General features: G+C 48.9%; 1 protein-coding gene across 1 annotated transcript in view; it reads right to left on the bottom strand.

The window, feature by feature from the left end:
• Window positions 1–396: 396 nt before the first annotated feature.
• Window positions 397–21320, bottom strand: part of tiam1a (TIAM Rac1 associated GEF 1a) — a 32588-nt gene continuing 11664 nt past the window's right edge. The window contains exons 6-29 of the mRNA XM_029173406.2: window positions 21033–21264; window positions 20436–20608; window positions 19663–19887; window positions 18692–18877; window positions 17556–17702; window positions 17285–17353; window positions 15328–15495; window positions 14787–14891; window positions 13822–13909; window positions 13551–13637; window positions 11943–12155; window positions 11222–11355; window positions 5913–6137; window positions 5672–5740; window positions 5445–5570; window positions 5239–5347; window positions 4734–4913; window positions 4508–4626; window positions 4305–4413; window positions 3450–3508; window positions 3083–3179; window positions 2751–2838; window positions 2486–2658; window positions 397–2401 (exon numbers count right to left, since the gene is read on the bottom strand). Of these exons, the coding sequence (XP_029029239.1) occupies window positions 1809–2401; window positions 2486–2658; window positions 2751–2838; window positions 3083–3179; window positions 3450–3508; window positions 4305–4413; window positions 4508–4626; window positions 4734–4913; window positions 5239–5347; window positions 5445–5570; window positions 5672–5740; window positions 5913–6137; window positions 11222–11355; window positions 11943–12155; window positions 13551–13637; window positions 13822–13909; window positions 14787–14891; window positions 15328–15495; window positions 17285–17353; window positions 17556–17702; window positions 18692–18877; window positions 19663–19887; window positions 20436–20608; window positions 21033–21264 (3774 nt within the window). The 3' untranslated portion in view covers window positions 397–1808. The remainder of the gene's footprint in view (window positions 2402–2485; window positions 2659–2750; window positions 2839–3082; window positions 3180–3449; window positions 3509–4304; window positions 4414–4507; window positions 4627–4733; window positions 4914–5238; window positions 5348–5444; window positions 5571–5671; window positions 5741–5912; window positions 6138–11221; window positions 11356–11942; window positions 12156–13550; window positions 13638–13821; window positions 13910–14786; window positions 14892–15327; window positions 15496–17284; window positions 17354–17555; window positions 17703–18691; window positions 18878–19662; window positions 19888–20435; window positions 20609–21032; window positions 21265–21320) is intronic.

The raw sequence follows: 21320 nt of genomic DNA, 5'->3' as shown, positions 1-21320 counted from the left end.
GCAGCACACATGTGCAACGCCAGCTAGAGAAACAGCAGCAGAAATGAATGCAACGCACACTGTCCATTATGATCAAGCAAATTGAATTTTAGCCGCACTTTGTCTTACTTTAATTATATGTCAGATTATTATTACCTACTTTGTGCTATTTTGTCCCACTGACACTTTAACGACCTCCTCTGTCAGAATAGGGCTTGGGTTTGTTTAATATTTCCTCCACACATCTCAATCCACAAAATGGTCGTTAGTATTTGATCAAATTATAGACACGCATAAAAAGTGATCTAGCAATAACCCCTGTGAGAGTTTCATCCGGATAATGAAAACCTATTGGTGTTATAGCAGAATACAGCTTGATTTCACAAGCGCTGTTAACAAATAACACTGCAACGCCGCTAAATGTAGAGAATTTATTTTGACATAAAAATTATGATACTCAACGGTTTTCTATACAAACACAGTTTTAAAAGTACAAAGGGAGTAGTCAAAGGGGTTCTCCCAGGATTTACCTCCAATGCCAAGTGATTGTACCTCAGCTCCAACGTCACCGCCCACTAAGCTAAAAACCTACGAAACCAGTATCAGAACAGAAACACAATACGAATCCACCCCTCACACTGTAACTGGGAGTCTGCCCCCGCCCGCCTCACAGTTAGGTTTTAAGTGCATGTTGCTTCCACTAAGGTGTGCATGTATCTCAGTGCGGAGACAGTGAAACAGTACAGCCTGGTGGACAGAGCAAGAAATGCTGAGGGGGTGGAGTGGAAGTACAGTCACAGACCATGTCAAACAGATGCGAGGTCCGTCTTGTTTCCGGCTGGGATGCAGACACGACGCGACCAAGGTCGAAGGGGAGAATCTCGGGGTTTACTGCATGTAAATATCTCCTTGCAGTTACAGTACGGTCACTGACATGGCTCCTTTCAAAACAATGAGTATTCAAGTAGCACAGGATCGTTGTAGGGATTCATTATTACGCTAGTCGTCAACGGGGTCGAAACATTCGTGTGAAGGGTGAAAGTGTCTTCATCCTTCAGCCGGTTTCTGAAAGCAAACACGTGAATGATGGTTGGTAACACTGGGGATTTGTCCGAGGTGTAAACATCAAAAGTTACAGCAGAAAGTTAAGAATTAAATAAACAATATGTCAACTATCTCGTCCAAACCAGGTTTAACAAGGATTTGCTTAGGGGCAAAGTGAGCCTTTATACAAGAGGTCGACGGCACTGTGCAGCTGATATGAAGTTAAAAGCTGGACGCCGCCGTCTCCCCCACAGCGCTCGGAAGCCAAAAGCCCTTGAGTGGTAAAGTACAAACACGGTTCCTGACTCAGAAAAATAGAACAGCCACATTCCTGCGTTGAAAAATAGACATTTTCTGGCCAAAAGGTCAAAGTTCATCAAAGCCGTCTCTTTGTGCTCCGTTAGCTGCCTGGAGTCTCCGTGTCTGTGCTTCCGCCTGCGGTGGATTTACTGTACACACGCTTGTGTGTGTGTGTGTGTGTGTGTGTGTGTGTGTTTGTGCGTGTGTGCACGTGCACGTGCGGTGCCGTCTCGTCCATACGGTGCGTTCACGTTCCACGGGTGCGTGTAATGCCTTTGTATTTCACATTTAAGCAGCTCAGGGTGAGAATCTCTGGACTCAGTACTACTCAGGATTGTCAGAACAGGGAGATGCAGGGAAGTGGAACTGGGAGGACTGGTTAAGGTTTATTATGTCCAACTCATGTATTCTTAAAGCTTGCGTACGGGTTCCTCCCAAACTTCCTCCACTCATATGTAAAAAGTGCAAGACACCACTTTTATTCATCAGAAGACGTCACTTTTGTACCCGTTAGCAAACTCATCCCTCCGCACCCAGATGACCTCATGGTCTTTGTTGGCGGCCCCTTCTGCAGCACACTGCTTCAGGGGGGCGAGCTTCACCGCGGGGGCCGCGCAGCGGGACGCGGAGCCGCCGGCCGAGGTCAACGAGTCCAAAGAGCCTGAATCGTCACCGGGCTTCGTTCTGTCGGCCTCGCGGTCCCGCAGGTCCAGTCCCTGCAGCTTCGCCTCCAGATCGGCCGGTTCCGCCGACGCGGCCCGGACGGACTTGCAGTACTCGTCGTCGTCGCTCAGGATGTCGGTCTCCTTCATCTGCCCCATGTCGATGGCCTCGCCGCTGTCGTCGTAGCAACCCAGGTCGAACTGCTCCTCCAGCCAGCGGTCGGTGTCCTCGCCCCGGGGCTTGTGGGAGCGGAGGAGGGCATGCTGGGAGGACGGCGAGTGGGGGGCGCGGCACGGAGGACGCTCCGAGTCGTTGCTGTTGTTGTTGTTGTTGCCGTGGTAAATGATGTCGGTGTCGATGGTGACGCGGTTCCTCACCAGCTTCCGTCTGGTCAGCGCCCGGGATGGAGCTGAGGCTGGAGAACACAATGGCATGTAACAGGTGAGTGTGCGGAGCTACTGGCATGAATCCGTGGCCACATGCGCCGACGCGCCGTCACCTGCTCTGTTCACGGCGGGACGCGACCCTTTGAGGGCGCACAGGCGCTTCCCCCCGAACGGGACGTACTGCTGGTTGGGCGGCAGAGACTCGGTCTTCAGGAGCTGCCGTCGCTGCTTTTCCCTAAGGATGGACTGGACTGCCTTGAGGAAGTCCTTCTTACTGTCTGGTGACCTGCAGGCGGCACAAAACACGCGATTTCAAAAAACACCGTCCCAGCGGAGGATGTTTCGCTCGGCGTCGGAACACTTTGAGCGCAGCCGTACCTGAAGCACAGCTGGAAGGTCCTCTCCGGCCTCCCTTCAGATTCAGACCTTGTATGAACTATCTCAGAAACTGCCGTTCCCTCGGAGTCTGTTACGCCGATAAAAACAGAAGAGTGATGCAATCTACATCTTTAAAAGCACTCACTTAATTACCGCCATCAATTTCGTTCTCTTTAACAACAGGCCATTAAACAGATAAACGATCATGCTGAATTGCCTCAGGGTGATTTTAGGTTAACACAGAACAGGGAGGAACATTGAACACAGGTCTATTCACAGGTTCTGTGTCTAAATGACAGTGTTTCTGGTGAAGTCCATTCAGGCAGACGTACTTGCAGGGGCGCGGACTTGCAGGGAGTCGGTCGCTATCATGTGGCGGAAGCGGAAAGGATCCCGGTCGTCGCTCACCGAGGCTCGGTGGGAGCCTCCCTGTGAGAGAGGAGCTGGTTGAATGCAGTTCATCAACGTGACAGCAGAGAGCACTGGGACTCCAGGGTAAAAACAGGCGCCGAACGGCTTCAGCTAATACAATTAACCTCATTCAATTACTCAGCCCATTGTCCTGTGACAGAGAACATTCCTCATATCTTAATTTGCCGTTTGAACTTGAGCCATTTTAAAACACACAGTAAATCCTCCAACACTGAGCATCTGGGCTGGAATTAATCAACAGGAAATAGAGATAAAAATATTACTCACAATCTTCTTGCGGTGCTTGGAGCCGTCTTTGTAGACAAACACCACTGCTGTTTTGAACACTTAATTGGGGCAAAGGGAGAGACGAGGGGGGACATGAAAGCAGCCATTAGGAGACCGTGTTCATTCACTGCATCAATCAGGCTGTTGGCCGATTTACTGCAGCGGCGGCTTAACGTCGCGTGTCAGCGGTTGCTTTTAGTTACAGCTTCAAGGAATAAAAACAGCCGACGGACAGGCCGAGCCCAGGGACCACGTCCGTGTAGAATCAGTGTCTCTCAGCCAAAGTGTGAGGTGAGCAAAATTCCTCCACAGACCGATTTTGGGTGTGACAGCCTCTTATTGTACGGACGACATGCTGCATTTCACAATAAAGTAATGCAGATTTCCATGGATGAGCTTCCCTTTATTCACTGTTATCTACTGCATCAAAGCAGTGCATGACATACAGTTAGTCTAATGTTCCAGTGTTATGATGCATTTGGCACACAACTGCTGAGCAAAGCATTACTGCTTATCTATATACAGCTGTATTAGCGCTCATAGAGGATATTGGTTTATACTTTACTTTACATCTGTCCCTCTGAAATCCTGCCGCCGTGACAGCGTTTCACACAGGAAGTTATATAACAGTGTCAAATGCTGCGTATAAGCGTGAGAAAAGGACATGTCACCCTCTATTGTATAATCTGTGTTAGCATTGTTGCCAGACTGTGGCCGTTTTAATGCATCACAGACAATTCAACCAAACCCAACAGCAATGCCCTATAACTAACGATGCAGTACAGATTCTCTCCCAGTCTTATTTATGTACAGTAGGAGGTTAAAAGGAGGCCAAGGCCAGAAAATGATTCTTACCAAAAGCAACCAGATCTGGGTCCTTCTTGCTCTTGACCAAAGCGACTGGAGCGTTGAGCCACACCACTGTGGAATGAAGCAAAAGGTCCCCCATAGAGAGGTCGGCCACCTGAGACAGACCAGACAAATATAGGTTTAAGTCACCGTGTGTGAGATACTGGATGTGCAGCAGATCACGGTGAGGATGGGCTCAAGCTGTTCACCTGTTTCTTATCTGCCGTCTGTTCATAGATGAGCTGGTCGAAAACCGCTCCGAACTCCTCGTGAAGCTTCTGCATCTCGTTGATGTGACTCGCAACTTTGTTCATGGCCTTCATTGCAACTGATGGGGACAAACATGGACGGCGTGTCATAACAGCATACATTCCTTTATTATTATTATTATTCATTTTTGTTTCAGGGGGTCTAAAACACTGGTTTCCAGCTCACCGTCCAGGTGGTAGTGTTCCTCGCTGTCAGGGTCAGTGAGCGAGTAGAGCTCCTTCAGCAGCAATGGGTACTTCAGGACCCTCTGGATGGGTTTGATGAGGTAAGACTCCAGCGTGGATGAATGCTGCTGTCTGGGGTTCCTCTCAGCCAGGAAGGCCTTGAATTCTGGGTCGGTCTTTGCTGGAGGAGCGGAAACACAGTGTGAACTGCAGCTTTGAAATGTGTTGGGCCCCACACACACACACACACACACACACACACACACACACACACACACACACACACACACACACACACACACACACACACACACACACACACACACACACACACACACACACACACACACACACACTCCTGGTTGTGAGCTAACACGAGTTGCAGCTTGCCCCCCGTGCCGTCAGCAGCACGAATTCTTGCCTCTTAGCGAACACGTGGCTGCAAAGAAACGCTGCGCAGCTGCTCAACCGCAGCCTCGGGTGGTGCAGTACATGCATGTTTTTACCTTTAGCCAGGACCTTCGGGACCTTGGTGTGGCTGGCACAGAAGGCGCTGTAGATTTTAAAGCGATCGGCATAATACAGGAAGGAACCACCCAAGGAGAAGAGCACTTTCTGTGGAAACATGAAGAGGTCGTGTGAAATAAATACATTTGAGAATCAGTCAACTATTGTAAACACATACTAAACGCTGACTGATGTAAACTGTCACCTTGAACTGCTCCACTCTTTCCAACCTGTCCAGATCTGGCACCAGTTTAATTCCATCTTCCAGCGTTCGAAGAAACTCCACTTGGAACTCCACCATCTCCCCGAGGTTTCCGAACAAGACATCCAGCTGCAAACAAGCCAGACAGGGCACAATGCTGACACGGCTCTTTCCTTAGGAGCATTTCATTAAGCCTCGATCCCCAAACGGTGCAGTCAGGTAGACGGTACCTCATCCTGTGTCAGGAAGCTCTCCTTCTGCAGAGGCATCAAGTAGCGCTCTATGAGGCAGTTCAGATCCTGGAAGGGATAAAGGGAAGACATATAAAAAGGATCAGCACCTAGAACATTCAAAGTCACGACTGAGGCATTACAGCTGTATTGTACTTGATCCAGTATTATCAAAAAGGCAAACACATGATTGATTGGGATGCTTGTGATGCCAAGACCCCTTCAAACAGCTGCCACTCACTTTGACGTAAGTGTTCTCGGTCTCCACCAGCTCGTTGATAACCTTGCGGAGCTTGTCTGCGTGGGAGAGCTGTCTCTGGGCGGCCGCCGCTCCGGCCGGCGGCAGCGCCGACACGGGGCTCGGGGAGAGCGACGAAGACGAGGAGGAGGAGGACGACGACATGGGGCACTCCTGGGGATTCATGTCATGGAGACTGCGGCAGAAAGCAGCGACCTGCTCTGTGCTCTGAGACATGACAACACAGAGAAGAAGTGTGCGCACGAATTAGAGACGATACCAACAAACTGGAAAATCTGGAAGAATACAGGTCAAACCTGCAATAACAACAAACAGCACGTGCAATTCAACAGGACAGGGATACGTTTCATTGGCCCCGGCCGTTTCTCCAGCCTGCTGAGTGACAGCCACGCAGCCGGGGGACTCGCTGCGTCGCTGCCGATCCTACGCTTTGCCTCCCGTTGGGCCGCGGCGATGACAAACACAATTTCACAGGAACCAGTCTCAGCACATTGTCTGAGTCACACGCGAAATGCAACGGACGCGCCGTGTCGCCACCGGAACACCCTTCATTAAATCACGATGAGCCGCGTCAATCAACTATGAGAACCTCGCAGAGCAACAAAAGCAAAGGCAAACGGATGTCATGAGCGATAGAAAAAGTTAATTCTTGATATTCATGATGAGGAAGCATCTGCATCAGTGACTCAGTTTGCTTTAGTTACATTAATTACTGGTCTGTAACCAACTTTAACCGCTGTATTTCGAATACACTCAAAAAAGCAATGACGCCGCTGTCTCACCAAAGTCTAGTCCTTGACGGCCAGAGAAATTAGAACATAATGAAGATGAAGAGAATGAAATGTACCAATAGAAGATGTAAGAAAAAGAGTCCCAGCGACTTCTATTAAATTTCTGCCATAGTCATGAATTAGCAAATGCTAATAAACACAACACAGGAACGACATTTATTACCATTTAGATCCCACACGTCTACCAGCTGAGCTCTAGAAGCAGAAAAACTGGGAACTGAACCTGCAACCTCGGCTCTGCTGGGATCTCGGCATCAGACTCACAGCGCTGCGTCTCTTACCAGCTGCAGCGCGTCATATACGGACTCGCTGGTGCGTTTGGAGGTCCTGCTCCTCCTGAAAGCCGCCATGGTGGCAGGTGAAGGAGCTCAGCGAGGGGCGAGGGGCTCTGCCGGTCCGGTCCGGGTAGCATCCATCGCCCTGAGCCCCTCGGCAACAGAAAACCATTTGAATCTTCTGCTAAAAGGACCGACGCGCGCTCACAGCGTATGGAGCTACAGACGCTTGTTAGCACCTTCCCCTCACAGCTGCACTAGTAGGTCATTATACAAACTGTATGGGACAGATTGCCATGAGCATCGGCGCCCATGTCATCTCATCCTGCAGCATCTATCCAATCAGGCTCCCTCTCTTAATCCCCCCCCCCTCCTCTGCACGCCCCTCAGTCCTCTCCACGTTCTCCACCCTCTGTCCTCCTGTCTCTGGCGCTCCTGTCCAGGTGTTTGGTGCAAGGAACACAGTGGAGCCCCACTTTAAATGACAAGGCAGCAGCATTGAGTCCTCGTGAGAGAGGTGGGAAGAAAAAAAAAAGTGGGGGAGGGAGAAAGGAGGGAGGAGGCGGCGGGTGGCGAGAGACGAACGCTTCAGGAGCACAACGGGAAAAGACAACAGACATCTGGCTTGTCTCTCTCTCTCTCTCTCTCTCTCTCTCTCTCTCTCTCTCTCTGTGAGTCTCACTCTCTCATCATGGCTCAGAGACACTTATGTCACCACACTTGAGAAGGACGTCAGTCATAGTAGAGACAGATCTCTATGCATTAATCCAATCAAAGCACCGACCTAATGGGTTAAATGCAGGAAAGTCTGCTCTCATAGCAAATCTGCTTCAAACAAGGGTTACATAACATATATGAAAACCACGCCTCACTTCCAACCAATCTGACCTGAGAGCAGAGATGTCACGTTAACATTACAGCAAACATAAATACAGCTGATGACTTAAATAACATTTCATTTCATCATGCTGTAAAAACTTCAAGGAGGATCCTTTTTACCTCTAAACGTGAAATTAATGATGCGTTACTATTAAAAGGCGACTGAATTCTTAATCAACTGCTTCGCATCTGCACACAAACCTACAGCAAAGAGGAACCTGCAAAGCAACACAAACACAACACATAGAGATCGGAGGCAGCAGTACCTTTTCTTTGTCAGCCCAATACATTCCCTAATCCCAGAGACAAACCTTTAGGTTCAAACAAAACGTGCTACGTCCGTATTCAGAGCAGCAGCGGGTGCAGCAGGAGGGAGGAGCACAGAGGCAGGCTCGAACCTGCTCCCGTGCCCAGCAGCTAAACCCATGCACAGTGGAAGCCAGGATAAAGGCAGATTACACATATTCACACAGTTGGCACGGGGACGCGTCATTCACAATTTGTCAGGCAGTAAACACGTGTACGCACGACACAAACAAATGCAAACGCGGCAGATCTGCTTCTCCAGGCTAGTTCTGCGTCGTTCCCCTTTGACACGTTTCCCGGGGAGAACAGGTGAGCGCTTGTTTATGTCAGGGAACAATGTGAAGGGAAGGTCCGAAGGTGCAGCTTCATGTGACGCGAGGGAAAAATGAAAATCTGAAAAGCCTTAAAGGAAAATGGGGTGAATCCCAACGAGAGAAGGAGTGCAATCATTACGTCTGGTTCGACATGAGACTTCACAGATCTCTTACTGCTCTGTTACTATTAAAACTATGACTCTGGAATGTTAGGAAAGTACATTTTTAAGAGATTGGCTTACTTTTCGCTTAAGGCTGTAGCAACGACACTACATTAACAACAGAACATGCCGTTCTCCATGATCAGTGCCACTATTGTCTTGCCGGCTTCATTAAATGAATCAGTGCTCCCTCTAGTGGATGACTGTGAAATGATAGCAACAACTGGGACAAAGACTGACATAAAAGGGCCCTCCCTGCCAAGTGTTACTATTTAATTGCTATTAAAAGCAGTTACTTAATTGCCAGTAATTTAATTGGGTATACAAAGACAAAATAAACAATTTTTGCAAAATTGTTCGTTCTTTAGATGCTTAATTCTACACTTTCCCTTTCAGGCGAGGTTTGTTAAATTAAAACCAGCACTCCGTAAGGTTGACTAAGCGATTACTGTCATCTCCCATCGCCATTATCTTAAGCAATCGTCATTTTATTCTCTGCTTGCTTTATGGCAGTCAGGAGGTGGTTCTGTGCTTTGTCTAAAATAATGAACATTTCTGTTTCCTCTGGCCAGCCAGACACTCATTTATCTCCACTAAATGATGTGAAATACTGTGGAGAATGAAGTAATTAGAATGTGGGGATAATTAAAATTGTCCCACTTTGCTTCTTATTCCTCGTGTGACCGCAGGCGGAGGGGGAAATGAAGTGAAATAAAGGAACATGATCCACGAGCCTTTCCAAGCAGAGTGCAGGGAAACAAAGGTGTAATGAGCACGGGGGAAAAACATGGAGCCACGTTTTTAAAGAAGGCAAAATGACACGGAAGCCGGTCGGCAGTTCTGCGGGTTGTTTTTGTTACGAGAGGAACAAGAGTGGTTCACACTGAGGTCAGTCAACTGCAGCGCTAAGGCAGAAGAGCCGCTCGATAACCAGTTACCAGCCCCGTGTTTATGATAAACAGCAGGGGGTTAGTGAGGAGCAGGAGGGGGGACAGGAAGTCAGAAGGAAACCTGAAGGACGACAAAATGGAAAAGATAATTGAGAACAAAAGGCCGCGGACAGCGAGGCAGGATGATCAGAAAGGACAAATGGAAATGAGGACGTCGCGTCTTGAGACATCACAGCGTCGCCCTGATTTATGGGAGCGAAACATCTGACAGTGCAGGAAGGGAAAGCAGAGGTGGAGCAGATAAACAGACGGCGTGGAAAGAAGGGGACGTTGGACGGGAGCAGGAGGTGAGGCCAGACTTGGCGTTGCCTCGATCTCCTTCCTCCGAGGGGATCGACTCATTTCAGATGAGGGCCCGAGCGGTTCATCGCATCAACATATCAACCAACCTACTGGTTAATGAATAAACACCCTCTTCATTTTGTGCTGACGGTGGTTCTGTCTTTGCGCTGTATGAAAGCAGCCCTTTCCGACACACGTTATGTAAGGGCTGCTGCATTTTCTGTTGGAACGGGTTTGAATGTTGCTCACAACCTAAAATAGCAAAGTTCTTAATTTTTTATTAGGATCTGTCCAAACTGCTTTGTAAACACTAAATGTTTTTTTCCCCCCACATCAAGTTCACAGGAAGCGACTGAAGCAGGCCTCCTATTCCCATCCGAGCCTCCTGCCAGCGCTCTCCGTCACCATTTCTCCCGTCTTCTCTGCATCCGCTCCGACCGATAATGGCAGATTGGAGTCACAGAGTCAAGACCGGAGCTCGTCCGCGAGCCCTCCCTCGAGTCCGAAGCTCGCTGACACATTTACAGAAGTCAACACGGCGCCTCCCGTTCCCGTCCCGCGTCCATTGTCTGGGGTATCGACAGACATGTACAGAAAAAAATAGTTTCCGGTGGTTACTGGCTGTCAGACATCGCCATGGTAATGGAGGCGACAACCGTATCCAAGGGAGACCGGCTGGCACGCAGCATCCCACCCGTCACCGGGACGACCCTGATCGGACCAGACACCAGCTTAATTGCGAAGTGATAGCGCTCGCTCACCTGTCGGTCTTCATCTTACACACTCACACACACACACACACACACGCACACACTCACGCACTCACACACACACACACACACACTTACGCACTCACACACACACACACACACTCACACACACACACACACACACACACACACACTCACACATCTGTTCACCCGCCAGGACTGACTGACGCCGCTGTCGTTGTCTCCCTCATTCTCCCAACAGCCTGCGTAAAGGTCACAAGTATCACGTGAAAACAAAAGCCTATGAACATCCCCCAGATTGTCATGCAGACAATGCCTTCGCCCTCTCGGCTACTTGCTACACCCTGATGCTCAAAGAAACACCTGACACAGCTGAGGAAATATTTGGGTTAAGACCTGCCTGAGGGCTTTATACAGTCACAGACACATGGAATCTCTGGATTTGATTGAACACACAGCCACAGAGTGAGTCTGAGGGTTTTCCCTTTATATCGCAATGCCTGAGAAGAAGGAAAAGCATCTAACAGGGTTTGTACCAACACACCATTGTGTTGGTGTTGACTTATTGTGCGTTATGTATCAAAGCTGTGTCTCTGCGTTACCTTCTGTCCAGTTCCTCTGCAGGTTTTGTCTTCCTGATGATTTCCAGACATCTGCAGGCTCAGCCGAGGCCCTCCGTCCAAAGTGTCGTTTGGACTCTGCACCGTCAACCCAGACACCTCATCCAGGATGTCCTCTGTACACGGAGACAATTCTGTTTATGCACAATGCACATGTCACCTCGATGAAAACAGTTATGATGAAGGCCGCGCTGGTAGAATGAAAACATCCCCATAATCCTTATTTTCGGCACAGTATAAAGTCATAGGTAATTATTCCATCGCTATTCAGATGAAGGTGCCTTATGTACACTCATCTCCCTGTAAGGATGACATCATCTATAACCTCCATCTGTCTCCAGAAGTGTTTTTAGTCCGTGCCTGACCCTTTGCTTATGGCGCATTGCACACGGCGACAGCTCCACACTGCTGAACAGTTCATATTAATATTCATAGTGCTCTGAGTCCCTGTGAAAACAATGCCAGGCTGTCAGCCGGCGCACTGTAAACCCCAATTTATAAGGAATACAAATAGTGCCCTTGCACAGATAAAAAGATGGGGTCAGAGGAACGCTGGCAGCTGCCTGCAGGTTGGTTATCAAACAGCATCCGTGTATAATTAGGGGATCATCCCATTCACCCTCTGCCTAAAGAGATACATCGGCTCCTGCGTTCTCATTTTACCAGTTATGCAGCTTTCTCAGACATTTAAAGCCGCTTTTACCCTGGCTCTGGGAGAAGATGTCTGTGGCCTGGTCGTGCTCCCCATCCGAGCGCCGAGGCGGAAGGGAGGTCAGCGTGCGAGGGTCCAGCCGGGGCACGGTGCTGACGACGAAGGTCAACACCTGGTTGGCGAACGCCGCCCTCATGTCGTCCATTTGGAGAGCAGACGCGGGTTTACTGTTCACAAACAGAATCTCATCCCCGGCCTTCAAACCTGGACCGGAACAAAGCAGCGAGCAGTTAGAGACCCATCTTCTGTCTGTAGCTCTGTGCAGGACACTGACAGTACCAGCATTTGTGAGCATGTGAACAAAGCAGCATTCAGCACCGCAGTGCTAATGGCTGCTTCCTGCCATTAACTCAGTTGTGCTAACGTGTCCAGATAATGTACACTCGTACTTTTCAGCCAGTTCTGAGGCTAACCATTCACGCTGGGACTATTTACGTAATTGTGTATAAAGAATGAGCTGCTATACGTGCAAACACACACCACCAACTTGACCACAGCACAGCCTCAGCCTCTCACATCCGACACCTGTGCCCGACTTCACTAATTCAGAATTAGGAGCCAATCAGCCGACCAATTAGCGGCCGACTTCAGCCAATAAACCTGAATCGCTGTGACAGCTGCTTAGGAAAGTCGATACCCGGCTCAGACAAAGGGCTTAGGTTCATTATTTAGCACGGGTGTGCTGCTATTAACACACGGCACAACATATAGACACATAACGCACACATCTACCCCTTCAATGACCTACTTGTCTGGGATGCAGAATGTCAGCTGTAGCAGAATCTTTATTGGGCAGAGAGAAATAACCCCCTCCGGCCGTATACTGCTGTGCGTGCGTGTGTGCGTGTGTGTGTGTGTGTGTGTGTGTGTGTGTGTGTGTGTGTGTGTGTGTGTGTGTGTGTGTGTGTGTGTGTGTGTGTGTGTGTGTGTGTGTGCGTGTGTGTGTGTGCGTGCTTCTCTAGGGGCAGGGGGCAGGAATTACAGTGAGAGAATAAAGCCGTAGAGGGAAGAAAAACGCCTCCGGGCTCCTTGTCCAGCGCTGGCCTCGTTTCCGTGCATCCCCTGCAGAAACTCTAGCGCGATCACTCTTAGTCCCCATTCATTCTCCCCTCTCCTAGTAGAACCCACGCATGCACACTCAGACTCAGCATACATGTGGACCTACTAATGTCACGCCGAGCATACATAATACTGTGATGCAGCAGAAGCGTGCAGTGCATTATTCTGGGGAGGTGCATTGTGCTGTCGATTGGGAGGAGAGGCAGCGCAGGCGCGTCTGGCGGCCGGCAGCCTGTTAGACAGCAGCCTTTAGATTGCTAATGCACTGGAGGACACAATCTCACACTTGAGCGACCCTGGTCGGACCCCAGGGCGCAGGAGCGGGGCATATTATTTTCTGTACATTAGTGTTGTATGTGCAGAGCAGCCACATTTCACAAAGCCATTAAAAGGTAGAGACCAGTGAATGGGGGCTGATCTCTAAGCACAGCTGGACAAACACACAGCGGCCTGTTCTTATAGGACACAATAAAAGCTACAAACTAGTATGTATTTTACAGGTTTTGTCTGCTGTGTAGGTTGAATGCTAACACTCTGCACCTTCAGCTGACGCCAGTCCTCCTTCTTTGACTTCAGTTATATGAAGCTGCTGGATCCCGTCCTCATCCACAACTTCCACAGAAAAGCCTGCAGACACGTCGACACATAAGGAATCATCATTCATTTGTTTAGTTCACAGAATATTATGCATGTTGGATGGTGCACAGCAATCAAATCCAGGCAAAATGCAATAAAAAAGTCCATTAAACAATTTATTTGACTTTGTTTAGGATGTGACAGAAACAAAAAGGCATCTGTGAGAAAGACGTACCATATCCAACGGTGCTGGACTCCTGGTTGGCTTTATCAAACCGGATCACCTTTGTAGCTTTGGGGCAAATCTCAATCTCTTTATAAAGCTGCAAGGACAATACATTAGTTAGTTGCTAAAACTGGCAGCAAAGCTGTAGTTTTCATCGGCGAAGGTCAAAGTTGTGTTATGGTCTCTTCAAAGGACGGATGGAGTCATGTTTTATTCAAGCTCCTTAACCGAGTAATTGCACGTTGTGAAGGTTGTTGGGTCAAAATTCAGGTCCAGCCTTTAAAGCGAGCGGCTGCTCAGACGAGGGTTTGACCCCACAGCGGGCGAGAGCACAGACACAGCTGTGTACGAAGCAGCAGACAGGGACGGGGACAAGCAGTGTGCAACGGGCGCTTTTTAGAAATAATAATGCAAGTACGAGTCACTGATCAAAGCAGCAGATAAAAGAGCTGTTGAGGAAAAGAGCCAGTACTTAAACAATGGATGTGCTTTGAGGAACTCAGTCTCACCTACAAAGAACCATCACACAGAGAATTCATTTTGGGGTTCAACCGCGGCTGAATAATGTGAGATCCAGATTGTGAACAAACACACAAATGGGAGTGGGTACAGTTCACAGTGCACACAATGCACCCCCAGTGCTCATTTGCATAATTTATAGCATACGCTATGGTTCTCCATTTGAATTCTGTATGCACTGGAAATGAAATCTGCAACCAAGTCATAAAACATGCACATGACTGCATTTAGATTTGCCAAAAACGAAACAAATATGAATTATTCATAAGGTGAAGACCCCGGAAATTCAAATGGGACTTTGGATCACAGCTGACACAATAATAAGATGAGAATAAAAAAAAAAAACCAAATGACTGACACACGCAGTGACATACTGTAGCTGCACTCCCAAAATATAAGACTTCATTGTTATTTTTATCATTAAATGAACCATATTTTAGATTTTCTTTTCTTACCACGTCACAGATGTCTTCCTCGGGTTTGGGAACGTACAGGAGCGTTTGGTTATCGGCCCATACTTTCAGACGCAGGTAGTGACTGGAAGGGTCGATATTATGGGACTGCGGGTGATAAGAGAGAAAGGCAGCGGGAAACAGAGTGTAACTAATGCGTTCATTTCAAAGCAAAAGAGACAAAAGCATCGCGAGTCGAAACGGCCCAGACACAGACAGAGCTGAGCCGTGAATATCAGCACGGATATGTCACAGGAGCCATTACGCTGATGCTCCACTTCCCTGTGACACGTTCGCAGCGCGCGCACACGCACGCGACTGACGCGCACGTGGCCGTGGAACACATACGTATCATTTGGTGTCATGTCGCCGGCTGAGGCCAATTAGAAAGAAGGTGTAAAGAAAATTGGCAGTGTGAGGAGGTGATGTGGCGCGTGTGGGAAGCAGATCTGCGGCGCTGTCTGTCTCGGCGCCTTTCTGCCTTTCTTCGTTGTTCCTCCGTGCGTCTGCTCGCGCCGGCTTCCTGTGAGTGAACCCGGCTCACCTTGCACACGGCGCGCAGCACGTCCAGCGCCGCCTCCGCGGGCTGCACGATGGCCAGAACGGGCCGATCGCTGGGCAGACAGACCCAGGAGGGCGTCAGGTAGTCGGGAACCCAAATGTCACTCTCGTTGTGCTGGGGAAGACTTTTGGCGGCGCTCTCCCTGTCCTTCTGCAAGCACAACACACACACAGGGGTTTTAGTGGCTTCATATAAACCTCAGAGGGGAATCGTCTGTCACATTCAACTTTAATTGCTTCTTAATCACTATAAAATCTAATTTGCTAAGACTGATTAGACTAATATGTTGGTATATGATTGCAAAACTGAATTAAGTTTGTGTTGATGGCAGCTGCCTCCGCGTGTGTGTGCGTGTGTGCAAACACAGCCTGTGACCTTTAAGCCCGTCAGCCTGACCTCTGACAGTCTGGCAGCCGTGACGGCCCTCATCTCTTTTATTCCACCGCTCTCTGTCTGTGGCCGATGCCGCGTCGTCTCCTATCAAGCATCGCGCTCGACGTTTAGCCTTTCATTCCTCCACTGGAAGCCGATCGCTGCCTCTCCGTCTGGTGCCCCTTCCCCTCTACCCCCTACATCGCTCCATCATCTCCCTCCTCCCCGTCTTCCTTTCACGCCTCGTACTCTGCTGACAGTGAACAATCTGGCCCGGTGGTCCCTGTTTAAACAAATTAAGCCCTGGCCGTATTTCAGTCTGTGTGCGATTCGGCGTGTTGGCTGGTGAGGAAGTGAAACGGAGAAGGAAAACAGCGCGAGTGCAAACTCACACACACGTCCGCAGGCAGCAGACAGACCCACACACACACATTTCCTCAGACAGACAACAGACTGGGGGGCCTGTAGTACCTCCCCCAAATCCCTGAACTCCGCAGCCCTGCTCAGCACCATCTGGCTCCCCTCCTGGCCCATCCAGGATGCCTTTGCTCGGGGTGGGGTCTTACAGGCAGCATAAGAGAGTCTCCTTTCTCTCATTCCTTATTTTCCACTAGTGGGAATCCCCACAACAAAATGAATGAGACCAGGCTACCGGATGCAAACTGGAGCTTGTTATAGCTGGGAGGCTGGAGACTTAATACGTAGCTGTTGTACTGTCTACGGTGGGCATTTCTTTAGCGCAATTACATGTCTTACGATTGAGGTTGAGCGTGGGTGGAAGAAAATCGATCTCCAACGGGGCCACTGGGGGCTGCGGTAGCCGGAGCGGGTCGGTACCGGAGTTCACTTCTATGGGCTCAGTTCAGACAGAGGCCTGTATTCCCTCACCTTCCTGCTTCCGTCTACCGGCTCTCATAAAATATGAAGTCAGGCTGCTTGTCCTTGCACAACCCATGGGTAACTGAGCATTTATTTATCATTTAACAGGCCGTGATGAGGCACGACTGGGCACCTACGGTGTTGGAGAAACCCAGTTTTCTTTCAGTGTTTGTAATCGTCTGATGACTGAAGGCACATATGGTGTGAAACTACCAGGTCCCTTTGGTGGCAAATGTCTGCATAATTTGTTGACACATCACAAAGTTAATGATGGGAACAGATCAGATTTGTCTCAGTGGGATTAGCAGACAGAAATACAGCCTCCAGCTGACACAGTGTGATGCTGACAGAGCTGGAATGTCCTTTAGCAAATATAATATTTGAAATTAAGATCTGTCAAAAGGATCTAAAAATAGTGTTTGATGCCTAAAATCATCATGCCGGCATTATTTTTGCTAAAGTCCTGAAAAGCAGGAAACAAATCAGAATTTTCTCCATCTGTGCTTCATTGAGGAGTCTCAAAAATACAAATGCTTGAAAATGATCAGAGGAAATCAGCTCACTAACGATGGGTGCAGGTTTGTCTTACCCCACATCTCCCACCAAATTTAGAGCCAGGTTTTGGATTCAGCCCGTCTCGTTTCACATTAAAACAAGGCAAAGATGTAAAAGATGAGTGAACTCTTACAGATTTCTCACTGGCAGAGTCTTCAAACATGCGCTCCAGGGGTTTTCTTACAGGCTCATCAGCGAACACCTGCAGATGGAGAAACATATACTGAAGCTGCATCTAATTATCACATACTTATTCAAACACTCCTGTAATACATAAAAAACAAATGCTTGAGTCAAATTTCCATTTCAAAGTACATAAACCTTTACAAAGCCTATTTTTTAATTATACTACTAGTGCTACTTACTAAATTAAAAACTGTTAAAAAAGTTAGTGAGATGCTGACCTGGTTAATGGACGGGTGACCCTTGGTCTTCCTCTTAGAGGTCGTGTCCAGCCCCCAGAGGGAGGAGAAGCGGCTGCGGCGCTTACTGAAGGTACGAGGCACGGCCTGGTTCCGCTTCGCTTTGCTGCTCTCCGTACGAGCCGACACCTGTGACAGTAACAATTAGAATCCACATCAAGGAAAGAAAACTGAAGCTATTCTATAGAGCTTCATGGCAATTTTCCTTCCTCTAATTCTGATATAATGTTGGAGGAAATGAATATTTTATTATGACAGCAGCTAAAAAAGGACGGGCTTATTTAAAAAGTTTGCTTTATTTTCTTTGAATGTATTCATGTCTGCATGTGATAAAAGGCGGTGAGGAGGGAAAGAAGGTGGGAAGAGCAGAAGGTGGGGTGAGACTGAGACTGAGAGGGGGAAAGGGTTGAGGGGAGAAGGAGCAGTGTTAAGCCTGTTTGTGGGAAAGTGCCTCGGGGATGGCAGCTTCCTAACAGAGTTCATATTGATCCGTCATTCGCTAAAAACTCTGCCAGCCTCTGATGTCGGTACACGACGCACATCTGCATGCGTGTGTGTGTGTGTGTGTGTGTGTGTGTGTGTGTGTGTGTGTGTGTGTGTGTGCCCTACAGAGACAAGGCTCCCACCGTTTTGCCTGCTGAGCTTTTCGTTTCCTGTCTGTTTGGCAGAGGACACATAACACAAGCAGCATCGTGTACTTTTACAGCAGCTGTATTTCATTCTGTACATTTGTAGAGCGCACAAGGTGAGTATGAAATAATGATTCACCTTTTTGCTGAAGGCTCAAGCTCTTATTATTAATATTCAGCCCTTTTGCAAAGCAAATATATGTATAGGGCGATCATCCTATAGTTTTTACTTCCCTGCTTCTTTGTTCAGTTGTGACATGTTTTAGCCTGAGGCCACTCTCGGTATTTATGAGTTTGCACATTTGTCACGCAAGCAGAGATGCATTCTTGTAGTGGGCGTATGTGATAAGAGGCTCTCTCCAACAGCCAGATAAACACACCCACTCTCCAAGCTGGACTGGTTTGGAGGGTGGGCTACTGGGAATCACGCAATCCCGACATGTAGAGACACGTGGTTGTAGCACATTGAGCTGGTGCTGATCGTCGTACCAGCGCGTGAAAGGAGGAAACAGAGAAGATGCCCAGTCGGCCCATGATCAGCTTGGTGGGACGCGAGGCGAAACCCAGCAGGCGCTTGGGGTTGGGGGGTTCGCCGCCCTGCAGACTGGCCAGGTAGCATCGGCAGCGGAACAGGTCCATCTGGAAGCGCTCCAGGTTCTGCTCCCACAGGAAAATCTAACGGAGGGGTGGAAAAAGACGGGCCCGGTGTGATCAAACGCTGACTGAGAGATGCTGGGGGTGACTGACAAACTCCACAACAGTTACAAAACCATGTAACACTGCGTATTCAATGGTGTGTGGTGTGGTGGTTTCAGGGAGAGTGAGATGTAGGAGTGCTGCAGTCCCTGTGGAGAGGTATTACTCACCAACACAACCCCCAGCAGTTGCCGACCTGCTGAGCTATGTGCAATGTATCACAGGGTTGGCCGTGGGAGGTGGAACACAGGGACACACACACAATCTGGACCTAATCTGCACGGGCCCCTCGCTTCAACTACTGTGTACAGTACGATGCAGGACAAAATAGAAAACGCCAACCTTCCTCATCCTGAGCCTTTAATTCTACGCAGATCCCAGACCTGTTATGTAAACTCATTTATGGTCTCGGATAATCCTCCCCAAATGAGTGAATGATTTTGAGTGGTTCTGATAAGAAACGCCGGTGTTTTCTTACAAATGTAATAATTATTTCACACGAGTGAAGCAAAACTGAAAGTATTTTCTTTATTTTAATCCTGCAACTAATAAAAGACTAAAGCCTCCAACAAAGACGGCCTATTGTTGGTGGGAACATTCTTAAGCTCTCTTGCAACGCTCAATGCACCTGTAATGCTATTTTAGCATCCAGAAAGGAATTCCAGACGTGCATGGAGCAATAACAACGTAATGAGCTATGTGGACGATTGAACATTCTCAGGTCTGATCTGCTGTTTTCCCCACCCGGTGACCCCCCCCCCCACCTGCTCCAGGATGGTCTTCCTCTTCTTCATGTCCGTGACGGTGGACAGCTGCATGTCCCCCATCTTCTTCATCTTCTCGTCCATGTCGATCTTCTGCTCCAGCTTGCGGATCTCGGTGCGCAGCAGCCGCACCGTGTCCTCCCGGTGGTGCTGCCGGGCCAGCGCCGCGGCGCACGCCGAGTGGATGGCGGTGATCCAGTTCTCCAGCTCCGTCTGGCCGGACGTCTGACAGGACGAGGGGGCAATTATGAGATTCAGCGTGGATAAAGTCGCACCAGTAGCCTCTAGGAGAGGTTTGGCACTGTAATCTCGTTTCATATCTTCATGTTTAGTGACTGAATGTCAGCGCGGACAGCTGCCATGATTATAAATAGAAACATTTAATGCAACACAATAGTCACTGCGGTGGATCGCTGTCAGAGTGACAGTGTGGCCTTTAAACATGTCAGACATAAAACAAACATGGGCACACGACTGGGATGATGTCCACACATGGCTAAATGTCAGGCACACACACACACACACACACACGCACACACACACACACACACACACACACACACACACACACACACACACACACACACACACACACACACACACACACACACACACACACACACACACACACACACACACAGCCCCAGAGGACATCAGTCTCTTCCCATCCTCATCCATTTCTGTCTTGGTGATGTGCTGACTCCGTGTATAAACCGAGGACCTGCATTATGTTCCCATGCATCGTCGTCCATCCACGTCATTTTTGAATTTACCTGGAAGAGGAACGCGTCCCCCACCGAGTTGCTGAGGCAGAAGACAAAGTCTTTCTTGGGATGTTCGGGGACAGCCTGGACGATGCTGTTCTCAACCCACAGAGCGTGTTTGGGAACGCTGTTGTGGTCGATGCCTGAGCGACCGGCCGACTCGTACAGAAAAAGGGTGCAGCCTCAACAGGAAAGAAGAAGAAACGGCATTAAAATACAATAAACACATTCTGTAATGTAGAGAAAAGAGAACGCGATTAATGTGTTTGTTTTGTACTACCTTGTATTTAATTCCTCAACATGTGCCACACAATAGGTGCATGCGTGTAACATGAGGTCAGGAGAAATAATGGCAAACAGATGAATTTATTTACTTTTTATGGAGGACGACTGCAGCTGCAGATGCATTTTATGAGAATGAGATTAGATTAGACACAGACGCCGCCATAAAAGTAATTCGTAATGACACCAAGGAGGGAAAACAATGGTGAGAGAGGACAATGGAGGCGACTGAGAAGGACATGGGCTACGATCAAACTGGTGTGATTACACAGGACCATCAACTGCGCCCTTTCTCTTTGTAGAGTGTGAGGATGCGTGTAGCACCTTTCAAAGACACCCAGTAGTGCTTCCACTTGCGCTTCGTTGCAGGTTCCACCTTCTTGTTCTTCTTGTGAACCAGGAAGTTCTTCACAGCCAGAGCCCCCGCTTTCCGGACGGTTCCCTGTGCGCAGCCAATCAGGACGTCCGACGGGTAGACGCTGCTCAGCGTGCCGCTGCTCTGCTCGTCACTCACAGCAGAGCCCGCCTCCTCCGCGCAGTCGCGCCGCCGCTGCGTCTGAGGGGACGGGAACCGGGTCAGAACCCCGGGAAGACATGCCCGCACGGCCTGTT

Source organism: Betta splendens, chromosome 14, assembly GCF_900634795.4.
Source record: "Betta splendens chromosome 14, fBetSpl5.4, whole genome shotgun sequence".
Classification (NCBI taxonomy): Eukaryota; Metazoa; Chordata; class Actinopteri; order Anabantiformes; family Osphronemidae; genus Betta; species Betta splendens.
This window is presented reverse-complemented; position numbering and strand designations above follow the sequence as displayed.